The following is a 17954-nucleotide window of genomic DNA, read 5'->3' on the forward strand; positions in this document are numbered from 1 at the left end:
ATAAAAAACTACTTTTATAACTAATTCAGCGTCGTCTTTGACTGCATTTGCTGAGAAGGCTTGATGTTTGTTGTCCAAATTATATTCAAAGGCTGCGCATGAGCGACATTCTTCAGGTCCCTAACTTAATCTAACCCAATATATACACCTCATCCATTGCGGTAAGAGACCTCTCACAGTTAGACCAGTGAAATTACACATGCACATTAAATCTGCACACCCGTCTCGTCTAATAAGATGCCACCTGATTCTTGTATAGCCAATACAATTATTTACATTTCAAGAACACTGACCAATGAAAAATGTGTCGTCGAAGTCAGACAGACTCCATTGGATACACTGATAAATATAGTAATGCAATTGGTCATCTATTTCATTAATATTAAACAAACTGATTGTGAATACAATCAACTGGGCCAATAGATTGGACCGTCGACATGTCCTCATGACATGTCCTAATGTAATATTCATGACTTCCCGCTTCAACAACAGAATCTGTGATTGTGCGGTCGCTAAGTTTTTGACCAGGTAGTTTTGGTCCACAATTTTAAGTCGTCATTCATTGAATACAATTTGCTTTGAGTAGTAATCTGTTATATTTATCTATTATACACGTAATGTCGTCTTTATGTAAACCGTTTTCAGTGTCCGAAGCACCGTGTGATCGCATTAGTATGAGACGAAGATGCTCCCAGCAATCGCATCCCGCTACATTGACCCAGAGTCCATCCCCCCGTTTGTGTGCTGTGTCTGGCGCGGTGATGTCGTGTTGTTCCCCGGAAATCTACACATGGGGTTCGCCAAAGAGAACGTTATCAGCTGCGGCGATCGGGGGGAGAAAGATAACACATCCAGGGAAAGCAATTTTAGCAGGTATGTTCTTTGATTGTTTGTTTCCCTACGCCTAGACAAACCAAATAATCGCAGTCTGTCGCCACGGTTGCAAGTCACTTCATACAGCGACCAATGAGGTGCGTGGAATGATCTAAGCTACATCTTGGGCATTATCCTATTATTCAGAATTTTATTCAAAGACTAAGGATAGTGAAATTCAATATATCCAGAGTTAGCTACATAGCTAGCCACTGAGATGTCAAATATTTTGTACCGGAATTGTAACGAAGCTAATTGCATGAAGAAATGTCTGTGTGCCGCTGTTGAAGCTAACCTGTACTCTTGCATTGCCAAATGATATACAATTTCAGTGCATTAACACCCTTCCACAACATATCATTGATCGGAAGCTACATTGCCCACGAGGAGCTGCACTGCAGACCCTGTTTTATTTTTGTAATTTTAGGAGCGCATTGCTCGCATACCTTCCACTGGCTTCTAAACCAGCGTCACGCCCATTCTTTATTCTTGCACGGGAGGGAGTGGGGGTTGTAGTTAAGAGTACCGTATTAGTTTAATAGTTATACTCGTTTCTATTTGCAGCCAAATTTTCACCAGTGATAACAACAGAATGCTTCTGGGAACAGTCATTGCCAAGCAGGAGTTAAAACAGGAGTTGTATTTTAGAACTACAGTACCGTTAACCCCACAGCAGATTGAATGTACAGTCATTGTTCTGACCTGGAGGATATAATCTTTTCTCATGTACTCACAGGTGGAATCGCAGGGGGCATTGAGATCTGCATAACATTCCCCACAGAATATGTGAAGACACAGCTGCAGCTGGATGAAAGAGCCAACCCACCCAGATACAGGGGAATAGGTGAGAGCAGTTAAAGGATAGTGGAGGGGGGTAAGGTTTGGGGGGGTGGAGCACATGAATTGGCACGGGGAGAGACTGAGGGGGTAACTGTGGCTCTCTATGTACATTGAATAGGCAGGCCACATACTTGGGCCTAAACAGCAGTTTTGGGGTGAGCTCAATTTCAATTAAGTCAATTCAGAAAATTAAATGAACTTCAATTTATGACTTGAAAAAATAGTCATGAATTGAATTGAATTTCAGTTCATTTCATGAATTGACCAAATTGAAAATGGAGTCCAACCCTGCTGATCAGTGTGTGTGCATGCATGTGTCCCCAACCTTTCCATGTCTCCCCAACTGTAGGACACTGCGTGAGGCTGACAGTTCAGGATCACGGTCTGCGGGGTCTATACCGAGGCCTTAGCTCACTGCTGTATGGGTCCATTCCAAAAGCTGCTGTCCGGTAAGGCCCAAAGCGCACACACACACACACACAAACAAACAATGTGCTCTTTGAAAGACAAAACATTAAGACAAATGCACAAAAAGCAAGTTGGAAGGGAGGGAGGGAGGACAGTACTTCAGCATATTTGCGAAGGGCCACGGACTCTGCTTCTTAGTGTCTGCGCTCGACCCCCACTCCAGGTTTGGCACCTTTGAGCTGCTAAGCAACCCCATGCGGGATGCTAACGGTCGCCTGGACAACACTCGCAGCCTGCTGTGCGGGCTTGGGGCGGGCGTGGCTGAGGCCATCATGGTGGTCTGTCCCATGGAGACCGTCAAGGTGAGCAGAGTGGCAGCAACAGCACCATTTCCTGTGTCCTTCGCAGCTGTGAACGGCCCGTGTCTGCGGTCCTAATTTCCAGACATTTTGGTCTGTTTCTGGGATTGGTCACATTTGCAGTGACCACATAATTTCCTTTTATTGTCAATAGTCTTATAGCCAAGAAGGTTTATAATGTACAACAGTGAGCTGCACTTGCATGATGAATTCTACAGTAGTTTCTGTGTGTGTTTCTCTTGCCTCAAGCTCCCATGGTTCATTGCACAGCCTTGCGAATCATTTTTGCTGACGTTGACAGAATTTGTGAAAGGATCATGAAATGAATATATTTGGTATATATTACTACCACAATAAACTTAAATAACACATCTATTTAAGAAAATGAATACAGATGTTGTCCTATTAATATATTGTGAATTTTGAAAGATTAAAATATGTGTAAGTGTATTCCCCTTTTATGTGTTGTAATATTGTGAAGTGCTTTGAGATGAGCGTTTCAAATTATGCTGTATAAGGTTTATAATCATTCTCATTCTCATTCTCCCCCTCTCTCAGGTGAAGTTCATTCATGATCAGTGTTCCCTGCAGCCACGTTACAGGGGGTTCTTCCATGGCGTGAGGGAGATCATCAAAGCCCAAGGTAAGAAGCATTTGTGTTGAAGTCACGGGCACTGGAAAAAAAACGGATATTAATTTCTACTCTTCGATTTTTGCTTTGCAAAAGGTCCATATTTCTAGGTCCATATTTATAAAGTTCCTCAAAGTAGGAGTGCTGATGTGGAGTCAGTTTTGCACTTCTGATTGCAATGCATTGCAATGTAATGTAATGCAAGTTATAATGTGAACAGGGGAACCCTGACTCTAGATTAGCTTTTGTATGCTTTATCAATATGCGTGCTGGTTATATGGTGCAGTAGCCAAATCCAATCACAGTATTTATATTGGGGGGGGTGGGGGGCAAAATCAAATGATGTTACACAACAGCTGATAGCGGGACAGAATGTTCAGTAATAACGGCAAATACCAGTGGCCCCTGGAGACATTTAAGGTCTGAAAATCAGTATTCCTAATTACCTGGCGAAAATCTGGAAATATATTTAGCGCATGTGTTGCCAGTGTGTGACAAGAAACGTGCCATTTCCTAGGAATCCGAGGAACTTACCAGGGCTTGACGGCAACAGTGTTGAAACAAGGCTCCAACCAGGCTATTCGCTTCTATGTCATGAACTTGCTCCGCAACTGGTATAAAGGTAGGGGTGGCTACTTTATTTAAAGTAGGGAGCTAAAATGGCTGTGCTATATATTTAGATCAGTTTTGGTCTCTGTTCTATTCATGTATACCTTTTGTTTGGTGAGAGCAGTAAAGGCCAATGGAGGGGGCTGGGGGTACTAGATGTTATATACATTACGTTACATTTATTTGGCAGACACTTTTATCCAAAGTGACGTACAATAAATTCATACCAAAGGTCATTGTAACAACTACAAAACGCAGGTCCAATAAGGTACAATACTTATTTTGTACAGTTATGCATAGCCATGAACACATTAAGTCCAGTTCACAGAGTGAACATTAGTCTGACCTAACCTATGCTAAGTCAAACTAGGAGGATATAAACAACATAACTACATAAACCGTAGTGCAAATGGTCGCAAGTAATTTTCAGTCAATGGACCTGCCCTGCAAATGAAAACAGGAGCATGCGTGCAGAAGGAGACACAGACATCCGCAGTTTGACCACAGGTCGTGTCCCCTAGGCGATGACCCCACACGCGAGATGCACCCCGTGGTGACGGCAGCTTTCGGAGCGACAGCTGGGGCCGCAAGCGTGTTTGGGAACACGCCCCTCGACGTGGTCAAGACCAGGATGCAGGTGTGTGCGTGTGCGGTTCGACGACGGTCGTGGCCCCGGGCCAACAAATGTGGCGACGTGGTCAGCTGAGCATCAGCGAGAGTGACCCCGATCTGACCTTACACAAATAAATGGTTGTGAATGCCTGACTTTAAACAATGTGGAAAACAAATGCCCCATTTGGGTCAGTAAGTGTGGCGATAGTATTATGCTTAAAAAAGCGCATGTTTCTAGTTCAAATTAACACAAGCCTCCAGCCTCTCCTTGAGCATGGACTAAAGCACGTACTGCACTCCACAGTACATCCTTATCTTTGTGTAGCAGCTCATCTTATTTAACATGGAGAAAATGCACCATACAGTGGTTTAGAGAAAATAACTGGACACAATTCCAAACCTAGAATTATTTGCATATTTAAGAATTTAAGCTTATAAACTGCAACAGTGCTTCTACAGTTTCACAATGAAGGGAAACATTAGAACAACACTGCATCTGGTGTTGTAGAAAGTGAAAATAATGATAAAAAAGAGAGGTGGAGTTAAAGGACGCTTTTACTGGGAATATTATTTTTTTAATGCATTTGTTGTTTATGGTGCAAGTCACTTTGGCCAATGGCATCAGCTAAATTGAGGCAATATAAAATAAGACTTAGCCCACGCTTCAGATTTTCCTGTGGTTTGCACAAAAATACAGCAGGTTTTTCTCAGATTTCGGAATTCGCATTCAATATGGAATCCATGCCCACAGACACAGCACAGCAGATGTGTTGCTGCCAGCTGTCCAAAGTGAACCAGCAGTTATCTGTAGAGGAAGCTCAAAGAGCACCTGATCAGCATTTCTAGCCTGGCACTGACTACTTCACTCTGGAGTGAACCTGATTATTGAAGCTGCCCCCTCAATAGGGGGGTGCTGATCCATGGGGAAAAGACCCAAAGGAGCCTAGCGAAATACAAGGTTTACATTTCGTTCAGGAAAAGTACTAGTTCAGCTGGTTACATTTAAACCATTTGAAAAACCTTTTGCACTTCATGGAATATGCACGTTGAGGTAATCTTAAAAAAGAAATGGTTCAATTTTAATTAAATTTTTTTTTTTTAAGCATTTTACACTTGGTCACGCACAATCAGTAACCTGGAGGTCTGACAAAAATAGGGTCTATCCCTGGTGTGTGTGTCTGTTTCTGAATAATTTGCTTTTTGTTTTTTAAGGGGTTGGAGGCTCACAGATACAGGAACACTGTGGACTGTGCCTTCCAGATACTGCGCAATGAGGGGCCACAAGCGTGAGTGTTGCAACTGGCCCCCTCCAGCCAAAACACAATGCACACCCACAGATAGATACAAGCATATACACACCCTCTGCTGCCCCATAGCCTGAACTGTCAGGCTCGTAACCGAACACCATAATGACTAGGCTGACATTCTGATCTAAGTACACCCAATTTCTAAAGTTGTGATTTGCCAATAACCCGATGGTCAGTTGTTACTTCTAATGAACCAGGAAGTAATCTAGGCAGGGCAGGGCTCCAATCGGAGGGCGAGATTCAACCACAGACCTGTATAACTCAATGCTGGCTAAAACCAGCTAACACCAATCAGACTGCATGATCTTTATCAGAAATGAATACTCCAGCTTCCCGTTCCATGTGCTCTATTGGGGAACGACTAACAGCTACCCTTGCTTTGTGTGCCAGGCTTATAACTCTCAGCTGTAAGTGTTGTGGAAAAGACAAAAGAAAGAACATTTAACCTGCCCATCAATATTTTCAAACCAATTGCAAAGCAGAGAAGACAGGTTTAAGCAGGAGGAGGAGATTCAAAAGTGGCAGTTTAAAAAACTGAGACGCAAGGAAGTGGTTGAGCAGTGAGAGGGGGTGTGCACGAGATGCATCACATTTCTGCAAATCGCCTAATTGAGAATCTGACCCGTGACTAGGCTGTTCCTAGACAGGAAGGTGAGTGAGTCTCGAGATCTGAGGGTCTGGGTTCTGAGAACAGCTATCCTCTAACCTCCTCCTGCGTGGGATTCTTCTGCAGGTTCTACAAGGGCACAGTCCCACGACTGGGGAGAGTGTGCCTGGACGTGGCCATAGTGTTCGTCATCTACGAGGAGGTTGTCAAGATGCTGAACAACGTCTGGAAGACAGAGTGAAGAAAACACTGAGGGAGAGAGGAGAACGGGAGGGAGAGTGGGCGAAGGAGAGAGCGAGAGACAGAGAAGAGAAGGAGATGTGGGGAGAATGACCGGGGAGTGAGGGAAGTGGGTAGGAGGGAGAGGGGAAAGAAGGAAAGGGAGATGAGAGAGGGAGTGAGAGAAGGACGGGGGCTAGACAGGTATAGAGGGAAAGTAGCCATGTTTGTACGCACAACGATTTAACAAGTTTTTCTAACTCAACATAGGGAGATGTGCGATTGATTGACGAGCACGGTTTCCTTTTGTGTCTTTTTCACCTTAACCACCCCACACACCAAGTGTCTTCAACTTCACCAGGCTTTTACAAAGTAATTCAGTAACTGAGCAGTGGGAGTCTACTCCGCTCCACAGAGAAGTACTTATCAGCACATGTGCATATGAGGTCCGAGATTAGTGCTAACAGCCACTAAACTCACCCCACCAGACTAAAAACTCTTCAGGGGCACAATTCTTTGTACCTTTATGTGAATGTCATTTGTCTATATGTGGCCACAAGCGTTGAGTATTTATAATCGTTTCACTTTGTTTTCCCCGTAAAAAGGCCTTTGGTGTAAGAATTCCATGCATGACGAGTGCATCCATGGCATTCATAAACCAGCAAAACTGGGCGCATCTTAAGCATGTCTTACGAGTGAAAACCTAGGCTGTTTACTTTGACAGCGTACCAGTCAGACAGCTGAAGCCATTAAGTAGCACTGGGCAGCACTTTATGGCATTGGCGTTCAGAGGTGTTGGCAAAACTGTTAATGTTGACATGAATTCTAGATGTTGCTTTTGATCTAATGTTGGTTTTTTCCAAGGGCTTGTCCTGTTCTGAAGCCAGTGCAGCTAAACGCATGAGTGCAAGCCTTTAATGGAATGTTCTAGAGCTGGGATGAGTCGTCTCAGCTCGTATGCTGGCTTCTGGTCTGCCTCTGCTTCCACCTGTTCACTGGAGTTAATTTGGTTAGTAAGTCAGACACCCTGCTGTTCCAGGTAAACATCACGTCCTAACTGGAAAGTATACTTTAAAAGGAAATTGACTGCGCGACTATTTCAGCCTGTGGGATTACTTCTTGGAATCGCTCCCACGAGTTGAGCGCTCTCTAATAGCCTAACTGAAAACAGAGGCTCAGATTGGTAGTTCTTCTCAAATTAGCTTTTACACCTGCGATGACACAGAAGTCTTATATACCCAAGCCTGTAATCAGCACAAAGAGTCATTTCACTGATGAAGGCAGTATGCCAAAACCTTTGAATGCTTTCAGAACTTGGGCCCTCCAAAGAATACGACTGCCCATCCTAGCTTTAGAGATAAGACCATCTGATTCTTTAGAGAGACGAAGGAAACTTCACTCCTCCAAATATTCACAGCCTCATGCAAAGCCTTCATTGATGTGGCCTTTAGCAGTCTACGCAACACCCGCACGGGCGTGGCCAGCTCCACCGCCTGTTGCCATTTTCAGAAAGACTTACACAAAATGAAAAAAAAAAGTTGACAGTGGCTTTCTAGGATTGTGTCCTTTGCTTTATTAACAGTTTTTTCTTGTGCAGAATGCAGTGTGGATAAAACTTGTCCAGCAACGTCTGGATCTTGTAACGTATTTGTGTGCTTCAGTACTGAACAGGGATGAAGAAATTCAGAAAATATGCGGATTTCCCCATTTCAGCACGCAGCACCTTCAGTAATTATGACATCAAGTCGCTGTGCTCCATTAAGTGAAAACCTATTCACATGATTGACAACCCATGATTAAATGTAATAAATGCTAACTTTGTGGATTGTGAAATTAAAAAAAAAAAATCTACACAACACGGAGAATTTGAGTTGTTGCTGAACTCTGAAATGCAGAAAACTGAATATCCGCTGAACTCTTTCGCCTCCTGACTGAAATGCGCAATTGTGTTCCGCCAGCAGCCTTACAACAAGTGCAAGCCTCTGAAATGTATTCCACATATCCTCATTTTCACCCGGATCTGAAGTGTACTACTTCAGGACTGAAATGGCTGAATAAACTGAAAAACCTGTATTGTGTTGACTCATTCCTGCTGGTGACCAATAAGCCATGTGCACAGCAGTCCTGAATTCACAGAAAGGGACGTAGTATTGTATAATACACCAGCTATGTTTACACAAAACGTCCGTATGACTTGCGGTTCTAATCTCCCACCCAGCACGTTCTTTAGGATTGAATGCCACCGTCCACACACCTCTCATAAAGCTTGAGCACAGAACTTCATTCCGTTTCCTGGTTTGGCCTCAACATTGCACTATATTTTTAATAAGACTACAACTTTTTAGTCACATAAAAACCTTTAACCTCCTTTAGGGCATGATGCAATAATTTCTTCTTGCATTTTAATTGGGTATTAAGCCACATGTTAAAGATGCTTTTTTAAATTTATGAACAGGAAAAACATCTCCTTTTGATGTAAAGTATACCAGACACGGGGGTGTCAATTCTCTGCACTCACTTGAAGATTACATTTGATTAGCAGCCCAGTAGTCACGACTGATATGTTAAAATGCCATGTTAGTTAGTATAAAACCAAATCTTCCTCTAGTGGGCAGAATGAGGACTTTGTTGCTTCCAAGATAAGAAATAATTTTAAATTTCAAATTTAAAAAAAGGCTTCAAAATATTTTTCTTTGATTCTTTGTCATAACCATTACACTTGACATTGACTTTTTAATGACATTTTATATCCACAGCTAAGTCTGATATCAGTAGACCTACACATGTGTAACAAGCTCTGTCAAGCTGAAAAATACTTTGTGACTCTCAAAGACCCCAGAGAACTGGAGTCTGCATTTATTCAAAACTGGAATGAGGAGTGGGGACCAATGGGGGAGCCCACATCTGATCTGTATTTATTCAGAAAATGAGTAAATACAGAGAGACACTTACACAAGACAAAACAAAGATGAGTTTGCGACCTCATCCATATCTATTTCCAAGATATAACCTCCAGAGACAGTAAGGATTAAGGTAAGGTGATCGGTGAGAAGCTGCGGTTCGATTACCCTCACCTCCTCTGACTTTGTCACATGACTTGACCTCCAGGCAGTGAAGGTCTTTATCACTCGGCAGAGAGGTGCATTGAAGGTAAAAGGATAAGGTTCACTCTGTGCTCCTTAAAAATGACCAGAGTCCCCTTGGCACTCCGTTTGTGATGCAGGGCGACGCCAGGTTGCGAGGAGTTGGGCAGGTGTAGTTTTCACAGGGTGTGTATAGCTGCAGAAGGGCTACCTCCTCCATCTGAGAAAAATGAAATGGAAGTGAAGTCAAAACAGAACAGAGCTGAACAAAATGGCCTTGGGAAAGGACATTTCGATATTTTGACCGGTCAGAAAAACTGGAACTGAAGTCACTCACATCCTAAGACACTTGTCCTTCCCACCGCTGGCTACTCTCTGTCCATCTGGACTCCAGTCCACAGCAAAGACCTTAAAACACACACACACACACACACACAGGGTTCAGTGTCAGAAATGGCCCAATAAAAAGAGGGCAGACTCACTTTGGCGCAGACCTCCGAGCCTGGCAGTGACCAGCAGGGGGCGCTCACCTCATCGGCGTGCCCAGGCAGGTCCACGCTCAGCTTGCCCGTCTTCACGTCCCACACTTTCAGGGTGCTGTCGCTGCTTCCGCTCACCAGAAGCCTGCTGTCGGCCGCCCAGGCCACCTGGTACACGGCCGCCACGTGCCCCCTCAGGGAGGTCAGGTACCTGCGGAACACAGCCCCCGACACTAAGCACCTCCAGAGCCAAGCGCAGGCAGTCACACAGCAAGAGCCGCCATGTTACCAGCCTCTACCTGCCCGGTTTATAGCTCTCCGTCATAAGCAAGGGCAGTGTACACAGCAGGGACGTAAATCACACACATTTCTGACCGTCAACTAGCTGCTGTCCTAATAGGGCAATTACAGACTAACCACTTTTTAACTGTTTGACGTTAATGAGAACACACTTGAATCAGAGCAGATCATTTTTCGCTGATCAGTGTTTTCACTGAGCTTTTCAAAATCCTTCCACACGGCATTCTTTTGCAGGCTGCCCATCTTTTCAATTGACGGTAAGTAAATCGAACGACAACAAGCCAAACGACAACGTCCACACCCCTCTATTACCCATTTCGAGTAGCACCCCAAGTAACATTTGGTGATCTTTTATTTTGGACGGTTTGAGACTAAAAATGTCCAGGTGCCAAGTTGCTAATCCAAGTGCTCAGTGACGTCACATGAACTCGGGACTAAGGCGCAGGGAGAGGCTCAAAGCAGCACTTCTATAGGGGCACAATGCTTTGTACCCTCATGTGAATGTCGTCAGTCTATATGTGGCCACAAGCATTGAGTATCTTTTATCATTTCACTTTGTTTTCCTGGTAAAAGGCCGTTGGTGTAAGGATTGTGCATCCATGGCATTCATAAACCAGCAAAACTGGGCGCATCTTAAGCTTGTCTTAACGAGTGAAAACCTAGGCTGTTTACTTTGACTGCGTACCAGTCAGCCAGCTGAAGCCATTAAGCAGCACTGGGCAGCACTTTATGGCATTGGCGCTCAGAGAGGTGTTGGCGCAAGGAAGCGCGTCACTCACTTGCCCGTCTTGCCGTCCCAGATCTTGATGGACTTGTCGAAGGAGGCGCTGGCCAGCAGCCGGGTGTCGGGGGAGAAGAGCACCTCGTTGATGAGGGCGTGGTGACCCGTCAGGCGAGCCAGCGGCTTCTTCTCCTCCGCGGGGTTCCACAGGAACAGGGTGAAGTCGTCAGAGCCCGACACCAGCCGCTCCGTCCCCTGGCCCTGAGAGACAGCGTGGGGAGGGGAGAGAGAGAGCGAGAGCGAGAGAGAGAAGAGAGGGAGGGGGAGAGAAACAAGGACAGGAGAGAGGAGGTAAGGAGGGAGGGAGAAAATGTTTGACATCGATGTGCACTCTATACCCTCACATCACGCACCACTACAAACACACAAACAGCACACTTACCCTCACACTGTTGTATCTCTGCAGGGCTTTCTCCTTCAGCTCCTCCACTGCAGAAAACACACAAACGTTCCTTCTGAGCCCGACGAATGCATGTCTTTAAAATAGCATCCCATGAATATGTACACACAAACACACACAAAACGCACATCGATGAAGGAGCACAACTGATCTGGTTCCCTTTAGGTTCAAGAGCTGTATGGGGAAGGACACCTTCCTGTACTCAGCTGCCATTCTGTGGAATGGGCTACCAATGAGCATTAAGATGATTAACTCTGTAGTTAGCCTCAAGTCCTCATTGAAAAAATGGCTGAGTGGCCGTCTGCCCTCTGAAATGAGCAGCATGGAACAGTAGTTATTAGGCTGATGTTCTTGGTACAGCACTTTATCTGCATTGTATATTGTTATGATTGCATGGATTTAATTGTTGATTGTGATTGGAAGATTTGTGATTGAATATTTATTAGGATGATGTTCCAGGTATTTTTCAATTGAGGAAATTGGGACCAGTACAGCACTTTACCTGAACTGTAAATTGGAATGTTTATGGATTAATATTGTTATACATTGTATTGTGATTGATCTTTCTTTTCAAATGAAATGATGTATGTTTAGAAGCCCGTTGGCTGCCTTTTCATGATGCCCCTTCAACACCCTCCATACCCATACCCCACCCCAAAAAAAGGACCATAATGGAAATAAGCCTTTGGGCTTTATTGTGTTTTTATCTTTTTGATGATTTCTGTATCCGGGGCATCTCTGGCTAGAGGGGCCACTTGTATTTTAATGATCAATAAAGAATTTCAATCAATCATTCAGTCAATCAGTCAATCGACCAGGCATGCTACATAGTGGTGAAGGCGGCACTGACGCGATCCAGGGAGATCCTGGGCGTTGACGGTGGCGGTTGCGGGTTCGAACGCTCCAGTCCGGAGAACGTAGTCGGTACTGAGTGCCAGAGTGTTAACCCAGTGGGCGTGGCCCTGCAGGGTGCGGCACTGCACCCCCTGAAACACAGAGCGTGATAGAAACCCTGAAACACACTCATGGCCAGCATTTCACTCCCTGAAACTGACACATAACACAGAGACACTAGTGCAGCACAGACTAAACTGGACAAACAAAAAGACACTCGCTCACTGAAACAGGTACTAGTTATACTGTGCTTGCTGAAACAGGTACTAGATATACACCCCTGAAACAGTTACCCTTCTACACCCCTGAAACAGTTACCCTCATACACCTCCGAAACAGTTACCTCTAGTACACCTTGTACTACAAAATACAAATTCATATTGAATAAGTAAAACACTAAGGCACCAACATAGATGTGCTGGTTTGCGTAAAAGCAACACACTTTCTACATGCACACACACACGCAGACACACTGGTGGTTTCCCTAGAAGTGACATGATGTTGCACGTACAGGTACACATACATGAATAGCAATACACACACATGCGCGCACGCACACACACACACACACACACATACACACACACACACACTCCCTCTCTCTCAGACCGCCCTTACATCTTTGGCCCTCCACACTTTGATGGTCCTGTCCTGAGAGGAGGTGAAGAGGAGCCCATCCCCGCCCCACTTCACGCAGGTGACTGACTGAGTGTGTCCCGTCAGGATCTTATCACTGCGGCCCAACACCGTGTCCCAAATCCGCACCGTGCAGTCTTTAGAGGAACTGGCAAGGTACCGGCACTCCGGGTTACTGGAGGAGAGGGAGGCGGAGAATCAGTACGCTAGAGGGGGAATCAGAGAGAGAGGGAGGGGGAGACAAAATGACAGTATGACAGAGGGGAGAGAGAGGGGGAGAGAGAATGAAAGGGAGAGAAAGAGACTGACCTAGGGCGGGGAAGGACAAGTCTGACAGAGGAGGGGAAAGAGGAAGAGGGAAGGAGCAAGAGACTTTTTATGCTGAAAGACAGACTGGTTTAAGGTGAGAAACAGAGGATTGGAGGGAAACAGGCAGAGGACTGGAGATGGGACAGTGTGAACAGAGAGAAAGACAGAAAGACCAACCACAGTATGGACACCATATGATCAAATGTAAATTAATAATAGCATCAAATCTAAGAATGAGGCAACATTCTTAATCAGAATGTGATCTTAGATCACATGTCTCACCCATTCTAACAACAACTAAACCTCTTCACCACATCTGCATGCTGTACATACTGAATTGCCGCCACATGATTCGTTGTTTGGAAGAGCAGGCTATTTGCGTTAACAAGCAGTTGCACCTAATAAAAGTAGGCACTGAGGGTATATATGTATAAATAAACAAAATATTTCAATCAGTAAGTTTATAAATAAAGCACAAACCCCATGATTTTAATTCTATATTCAGGGTTTCTTACTAACCTTTTCTTGCTCTCCTACAGCCCAGTGAAAGGAAACAAAGAACTGAACACGCTCAAAACACTCACAGATGCAGGGGTTCCCAGCACAGCCATGTGATCCACTTGGTGTGTCCCGTCAGGGTCTTCCCAACCTGCTGGCCCGTGCTGGGGTCCCACAGGAATATCTGGGGGGGGGGGGGGGACAGCACCGTAACACGGTTACTCAGGCCACGCCCTCCCACCCCCGTGGATACACGGGCAGACGTCCTCATAAACCTCTGTACATACAGCTACAGACGTCCTCATAACCCTCTGTACATACAGCTACAGACGTCCTCATAACCCTCTGTACATACAGCTACAGACGTCCTCATAACCCTCTGTACATACACCTACAGACGTCCTCATAACCCTCTGTACATACAGCTACAGATGTCCTCATACACCTTTCTGTTCACATAGCTACAGACATCCTCATAAATCTCTGTACATACAACTACAGACGTATTCATACACCTTTCTGTACATACAGCTACAGACGTCCTCATAAACCTCTGTACATACAGCTACAGACGTCCTCATAACCCTCTGTACATACAGCTACAGACGTCCTCATAAACCTCTGTACATACAACTACAGACGTCCTCATACACCTTTCTGTACATACAGCTACAGACATCCTCATAAACCTGAACATGTAGTAGTCAGGGACCGCTGATGTTTTTCAAGTGCACGTTTGCTGCAGTGCTGGCTACCTTCTGTTCTTTCACTCCATATTAAATCAAATTGTGAAATCAGTAAATGAGTTTACAGCTTTATAAAGTGGAATAATATTTTCAAGTAAAACTCCTCTTTTTGTGTTATTGTAGGTAGACATTGAAAATAAAAGTTTATAATTTGGTTTGTTATTCAATTAATCTATATATAGTAACTGAATTCTTCTTCTAAAAACCACAGGTGGCCCAATACTTTTGGCCTATACTGCACATTCTGATATTCTACTGTTAATTAGTGCAGCTTCCAGTTGTTCTGAGAAGGGGGCGAGACGGCCACACACACACCTGGCTGTTCTTGCACCCAGAGGCTAGCTTCTTGCCGTCAGGTGACCAGGCGATTGAGAGAACCCAGTGAGTGTGTCCTGAAAGAGAGACTCCCATGTCACCGCCTCTCCAGGAACAGAAATGCAACAGGGGTCCACACGCGGCGTTGAAAGCGACGGCGTTCAGCGCCGGTGAACTACGCACTGACCTCTGGCAGTGTGGTGTGGCGTCTCCGTGGTCAGGTCCCAGAACCTTACCGTCGTGTCCCCCGAACCACTGGCCAGGTACCTACAGACAACGCAGCGCAAGCAGCTGTAGATCAAACGCTGCAGCTAAAACCATCGCGGCACACCAGGTACATGCACGTACATTCACGCGCCTTACTTTCCACCTTAAATGGCACTACACCCCAATTCCATGTTAATATGTTTTGCAACATTTTCCACTGTTGACTTCACACACAGTAATTATGAAATTACAAAATGTAGCAAAAGGCTAAAAGTCTTGTATATCACAACCTCATTTACATATACTTCAATATGCACCACAGTTAAATAGACATTGTACTGCAGTCTGTAATGGCTGTTGGATGAAGATGTCACTTGAGGTTAGGGAGGGGGGTTATGAGGCAAAGAGGCTTCTCATTTAACCCCCTTGAGAGTGAACAGCACAGAAACCTCAGCACTAGCCCATAAATAGCCATAAGCCCTCTAGCCACAGCCTCAGCCCCAGGCCCAGTCCCAGTCCCGACACTTACTTCCCCGTGGGGCTGAAGGCGACAGAGATGACGGCCTCCGTGTGCCCCTGCAGAGAGCTGGTGCAGCGGGCGACGGCACGCACGCGAAACACCGCCTGCGGCTGGTACACCACCGGGAGCACCCGCTCCGTCTCCAGGTCCAGCGCCTGCATGCACACACGGAGCGACGACACGATCTCCGCCTCGTTCACGAAGAAGGCCAAGGGCACCGGCTCCTCCTGGCGGGAAAGGGGGGAGGGGGGGGGGACGCAAAACATGAGGGCCAGCGACGGATAACTGTGATTCCGGATAATCTGGCCTGTTTGAACCAATCAAAATAAAACCTTTTCCACAGAAAAACAATGATTGCACTTTGGTGAGTAAATGGTAGCTCCTCCCATTTTGGATTTTTAAAAGTTCAAACATTCTGAATGGAATGACTCTGGTAACAGTCCCAGTGCCTTGTAACGGTGGCCACGTACCTTCTGCAAGAGTGCATTACAGACCAGCTGCAGTTTGTCTGGGGTGATGTCCAGCGGGACATCAAAGGGGGACCCCAAGGCCTCGCCACCCTCATCCTGAAACTGGATCAACAAACGCTCTGCCTCCTCACTCATCCTGACCTGGAACACAACCAACAAGCGAAAAAGGTTCCTGAGGGGCTGGGTCAGATTTAAACACAACCTCTGAAAGTGAAGAAGGCGTACTCAATGACATCTGTTCAATAAATCAAACCACTGTCATTAGGGTCCCTGCTCTCTAAATAAAAATGTAGTATGAGTTGTAACAGCAAGATTGACTTCTGTGCAGAACCTTTTCTGCTCATTACATTACAGTGAACATATGTTCATACAAAAACGACAGCATATTAAAAGATTATATAAAGATTCATAAACATACATTTGTTTTTTAAAAAAAATGTAATTTAATCTTTTTTCTCTAAGTCTAGCACTTTTTTTAAAAAAATTTTTTACCATGAATGTGGCTATTCAGCAGAACCACAAACTGAAAATGCACTGTTTGGGCTTCCCAGGTAGCATTTTTTAGCTGAAGACTTTTAACCGATCAACGCGTCAAAGGAGCCACCTAGGTTAACGGGAATCATCTGACAAGCTATGTTAGCTGAATCTGGAATAACATCGCAAAAATAAAATAGCACGTTTGTTTTTGTTTGACGGCCACATAACCAGAAGTTAATGAACTATACAGATTCGCTTAGGTGGCTAGAGCGAACCTGAAATTTAGCTAAGTACACTATTTACTACAAAACGTCTACATGAGGATTCTTAAATCGAGAGCATAAGCAACATCTGACACGGATGGATATATCAACAATATCAAGTATTATAAAGGAAACATTCTGTAAATTGGATGATTAACTTGCCTTAGAGTTGTCTTGAGTTGACAAGTATCACACGTGTTTTCTTTTTTATTTCAGGAGAGCGCATTATGATTACATAGCAGTGACGACAAAGTAGAGCGACAGACGGAAGCAACCGAAGCAACAAAGACGAGATTGCCCTCTAGTGGAAATAGGAGTTTTGATTGAATCATTGGGAAGTGCAGAATTTTTTGACAGTAAATTAAAGCGAACTATTCTTAACTAATTAGATATGCCTTTATGGTCCAGCCAGAACAGCAAACTTGTCATTGGGTTCAACTCTCATCATACATTGATTTCAAAAGACAACAATTCATGCATCCGTCCATCTGTACATTCATACATATTTCCCCTTTGTTCTATTGCATTTTGCACCTGTAGATTTGGTCAGTGAAAAACAAAGGTGAACCCTGTTGTGTAAATGTAAATGAATGTCAACATCAGACACATTACATTACTTTATTAATCAGTTTTGGTACTTGGAATACAGGACATTTTTATTTTTACATTTATGTATTTACAGTTGTATATATTTCTTGGCCTTGGGCTTCCTAATGTATCAGCTTGATGCATTTCTAATTTAGAATGTAGCAGGTGATAGATCACCAACAAAGACTTAACCTGTCAACTTAACAATAGCAATAGTTCACTGGGATGTTCAATGTTTTCACCCGCTGTGTTTACAATCCCAAACACTTTGCTGTTGGTGCTTGGGTTGGTCGCCACCTTACTGTTGGACACAAAAAATCTGGGTTAACTCGAAACCCCTTCAGCTTCCTGGATGAATACAGGCTGATCCGCTTTTTGGTCTGTTCTGTGTGAACCTTGCTTGCTGAAGAACACAAATGTGGAAAATTAGTACACCCAGGAATATGGTAGTAAGGACAGTCGGTTAAAAAAATCCCAGATCAAGTGGATGAGACTCCCATTCCCAATAGGCATTTAAGAGTTG

At 44.5% G+C, this 17954-nt stretch overlaps 2 protein-coding genes across 3 annotated transcripts; one reads left to right on the forward strand and one right to left on the reverse strand.

Annotated features, from left to right (window-relative positions):
* The first annotated feature begins 365 nt into the window (after positions 1-365).
* On the forward strand, positions 366-8538 carry slc25a1a (solute carrier family 25 member 1a). Of its 2 annotated transcripts, XM_035434381.1 has the most exons (10): positions 402-528; positions 646-873; positions 1610-1717; positions 2063-2162; positions 2345-2483; positions 3039-3123; positions 3629-3733; positions 4242-4357; positions 5545-5618; positions 6373-8538. In XM_035434381.1, the coding sequence occupies exons 2-10, from the start codon at positions 675-677 to the stop codon at positions 6485-6487; spliced, it is 1041 nt and encodes a 346-aa protein (XP_035290272.1). In that variant the 5' UTR covers positions 402-528; positions 646-674; the 3' UTR covers positions 6488-8538. The 2 variants fall into 2 exon arrangements, with proteins under 2 accessions (XP_035290271.1, XP_035290272.1); XM_035434380.1 differs by having other exon boundaries at positions 366-873.
* Positions 8539-8841: 303 nt separating this feature from the next.
* nle1 (notchless homolog 1 (Drosophila)) lies at positions 8842-17084 on the reverse strand. The gene is made up of 13 exons (XM_035434379.1): positions 17007-17084; positions 16104-16246; positions 15643-15860; positions 15094-15173; positions 14907-14983; positions 13932-14029; positions 13021-13213; positions 12359-12494; positions 11491-11537; positions 11107-11309; positions 10079-10238; positions 9886-9956; positions 8842-9768 (listed from the first exon to the last, which is right to left on the reverse strand). The coding sequence occupies exons 2-13, from the start codon at positions 16236-16238 to the stop codon at positions 9756-9758; spliced, it is 1431 nt and encodes a 476-aa protein (XP_035290270.1). The 5' UTR covers positions 16239-16246; positions 17007-17084; the 3' UTR covers positions 8842-9755.
* Between the last annotated feature and the right edge of the window lie 870 nt (positions 17085-17954).

This window comes from Anguilla anguilla, chromosome 9, assembly GCF_013347855.1.
Source record: "Anguilla anguilla isolate fAngAng1 chromosome 9, fAngAng1.pri, whole genome shotgun sequence".
NCBI classification, from domain to species: domain Eukaryota; kingdom Metazoa; phylum Chordata; class Actinopteri; order Anguilliformes; family Anguillidae; genus Anguilla; species Anguilla anguilla.

What these genes read in the sequence shown, in the direction of transcription:
- slc25a1a (XM_035434380.1), top strand. Translation starts at nt 618, where the DNA reads ATGTCGTCTTTATGTAAACCGTTTTCAGTGTCCGAAGCACCGTGTGAT. An exon ending in AGGGAAAGCAATTTTAGCAG is followed by an intron (nt 874 to 1,609) that starts GTATGTTCTTTG and finishes ATGTACTCACAG; the next exon opens with GTGGAATCGCAGGGGGCATT. An exon ending in GCTCCGCAACTGGTATAAAG is followed by an intron (nt 3,734 to 4,241) that starts GTAGGGGTGGCT and finishes CGTGTCCCCTAG; the next exon opens with GCGATGACCCCACACGCGAG.
- nle1 (XM_035434379.1), bottom strand. Translation starts at nt 16,238, where the DNA reads ATGAGTGAGGAGGCAGAGCGTTTGTTGATCCAGTTTCAGGATGAGGGT. An exon ending in TGCTGGGAACCCCTGCATCT is followed by an intron (nt 13,214 to 13,931) that starts GTGAGTGTTTTG and finishes CCTCTCCTCCAG; the next exon opens with TAACCCGGAGTGCCGGTACC. An exon ending in TGGGACGGCAAGACGGGCAA is followed by an intron (nt 10,239 to 11,106) that starts GTGAGTGACGCG and finishes TGTGTTCCGCAG; the next exon opens with GTACCTGACCTCCCTGAGGG.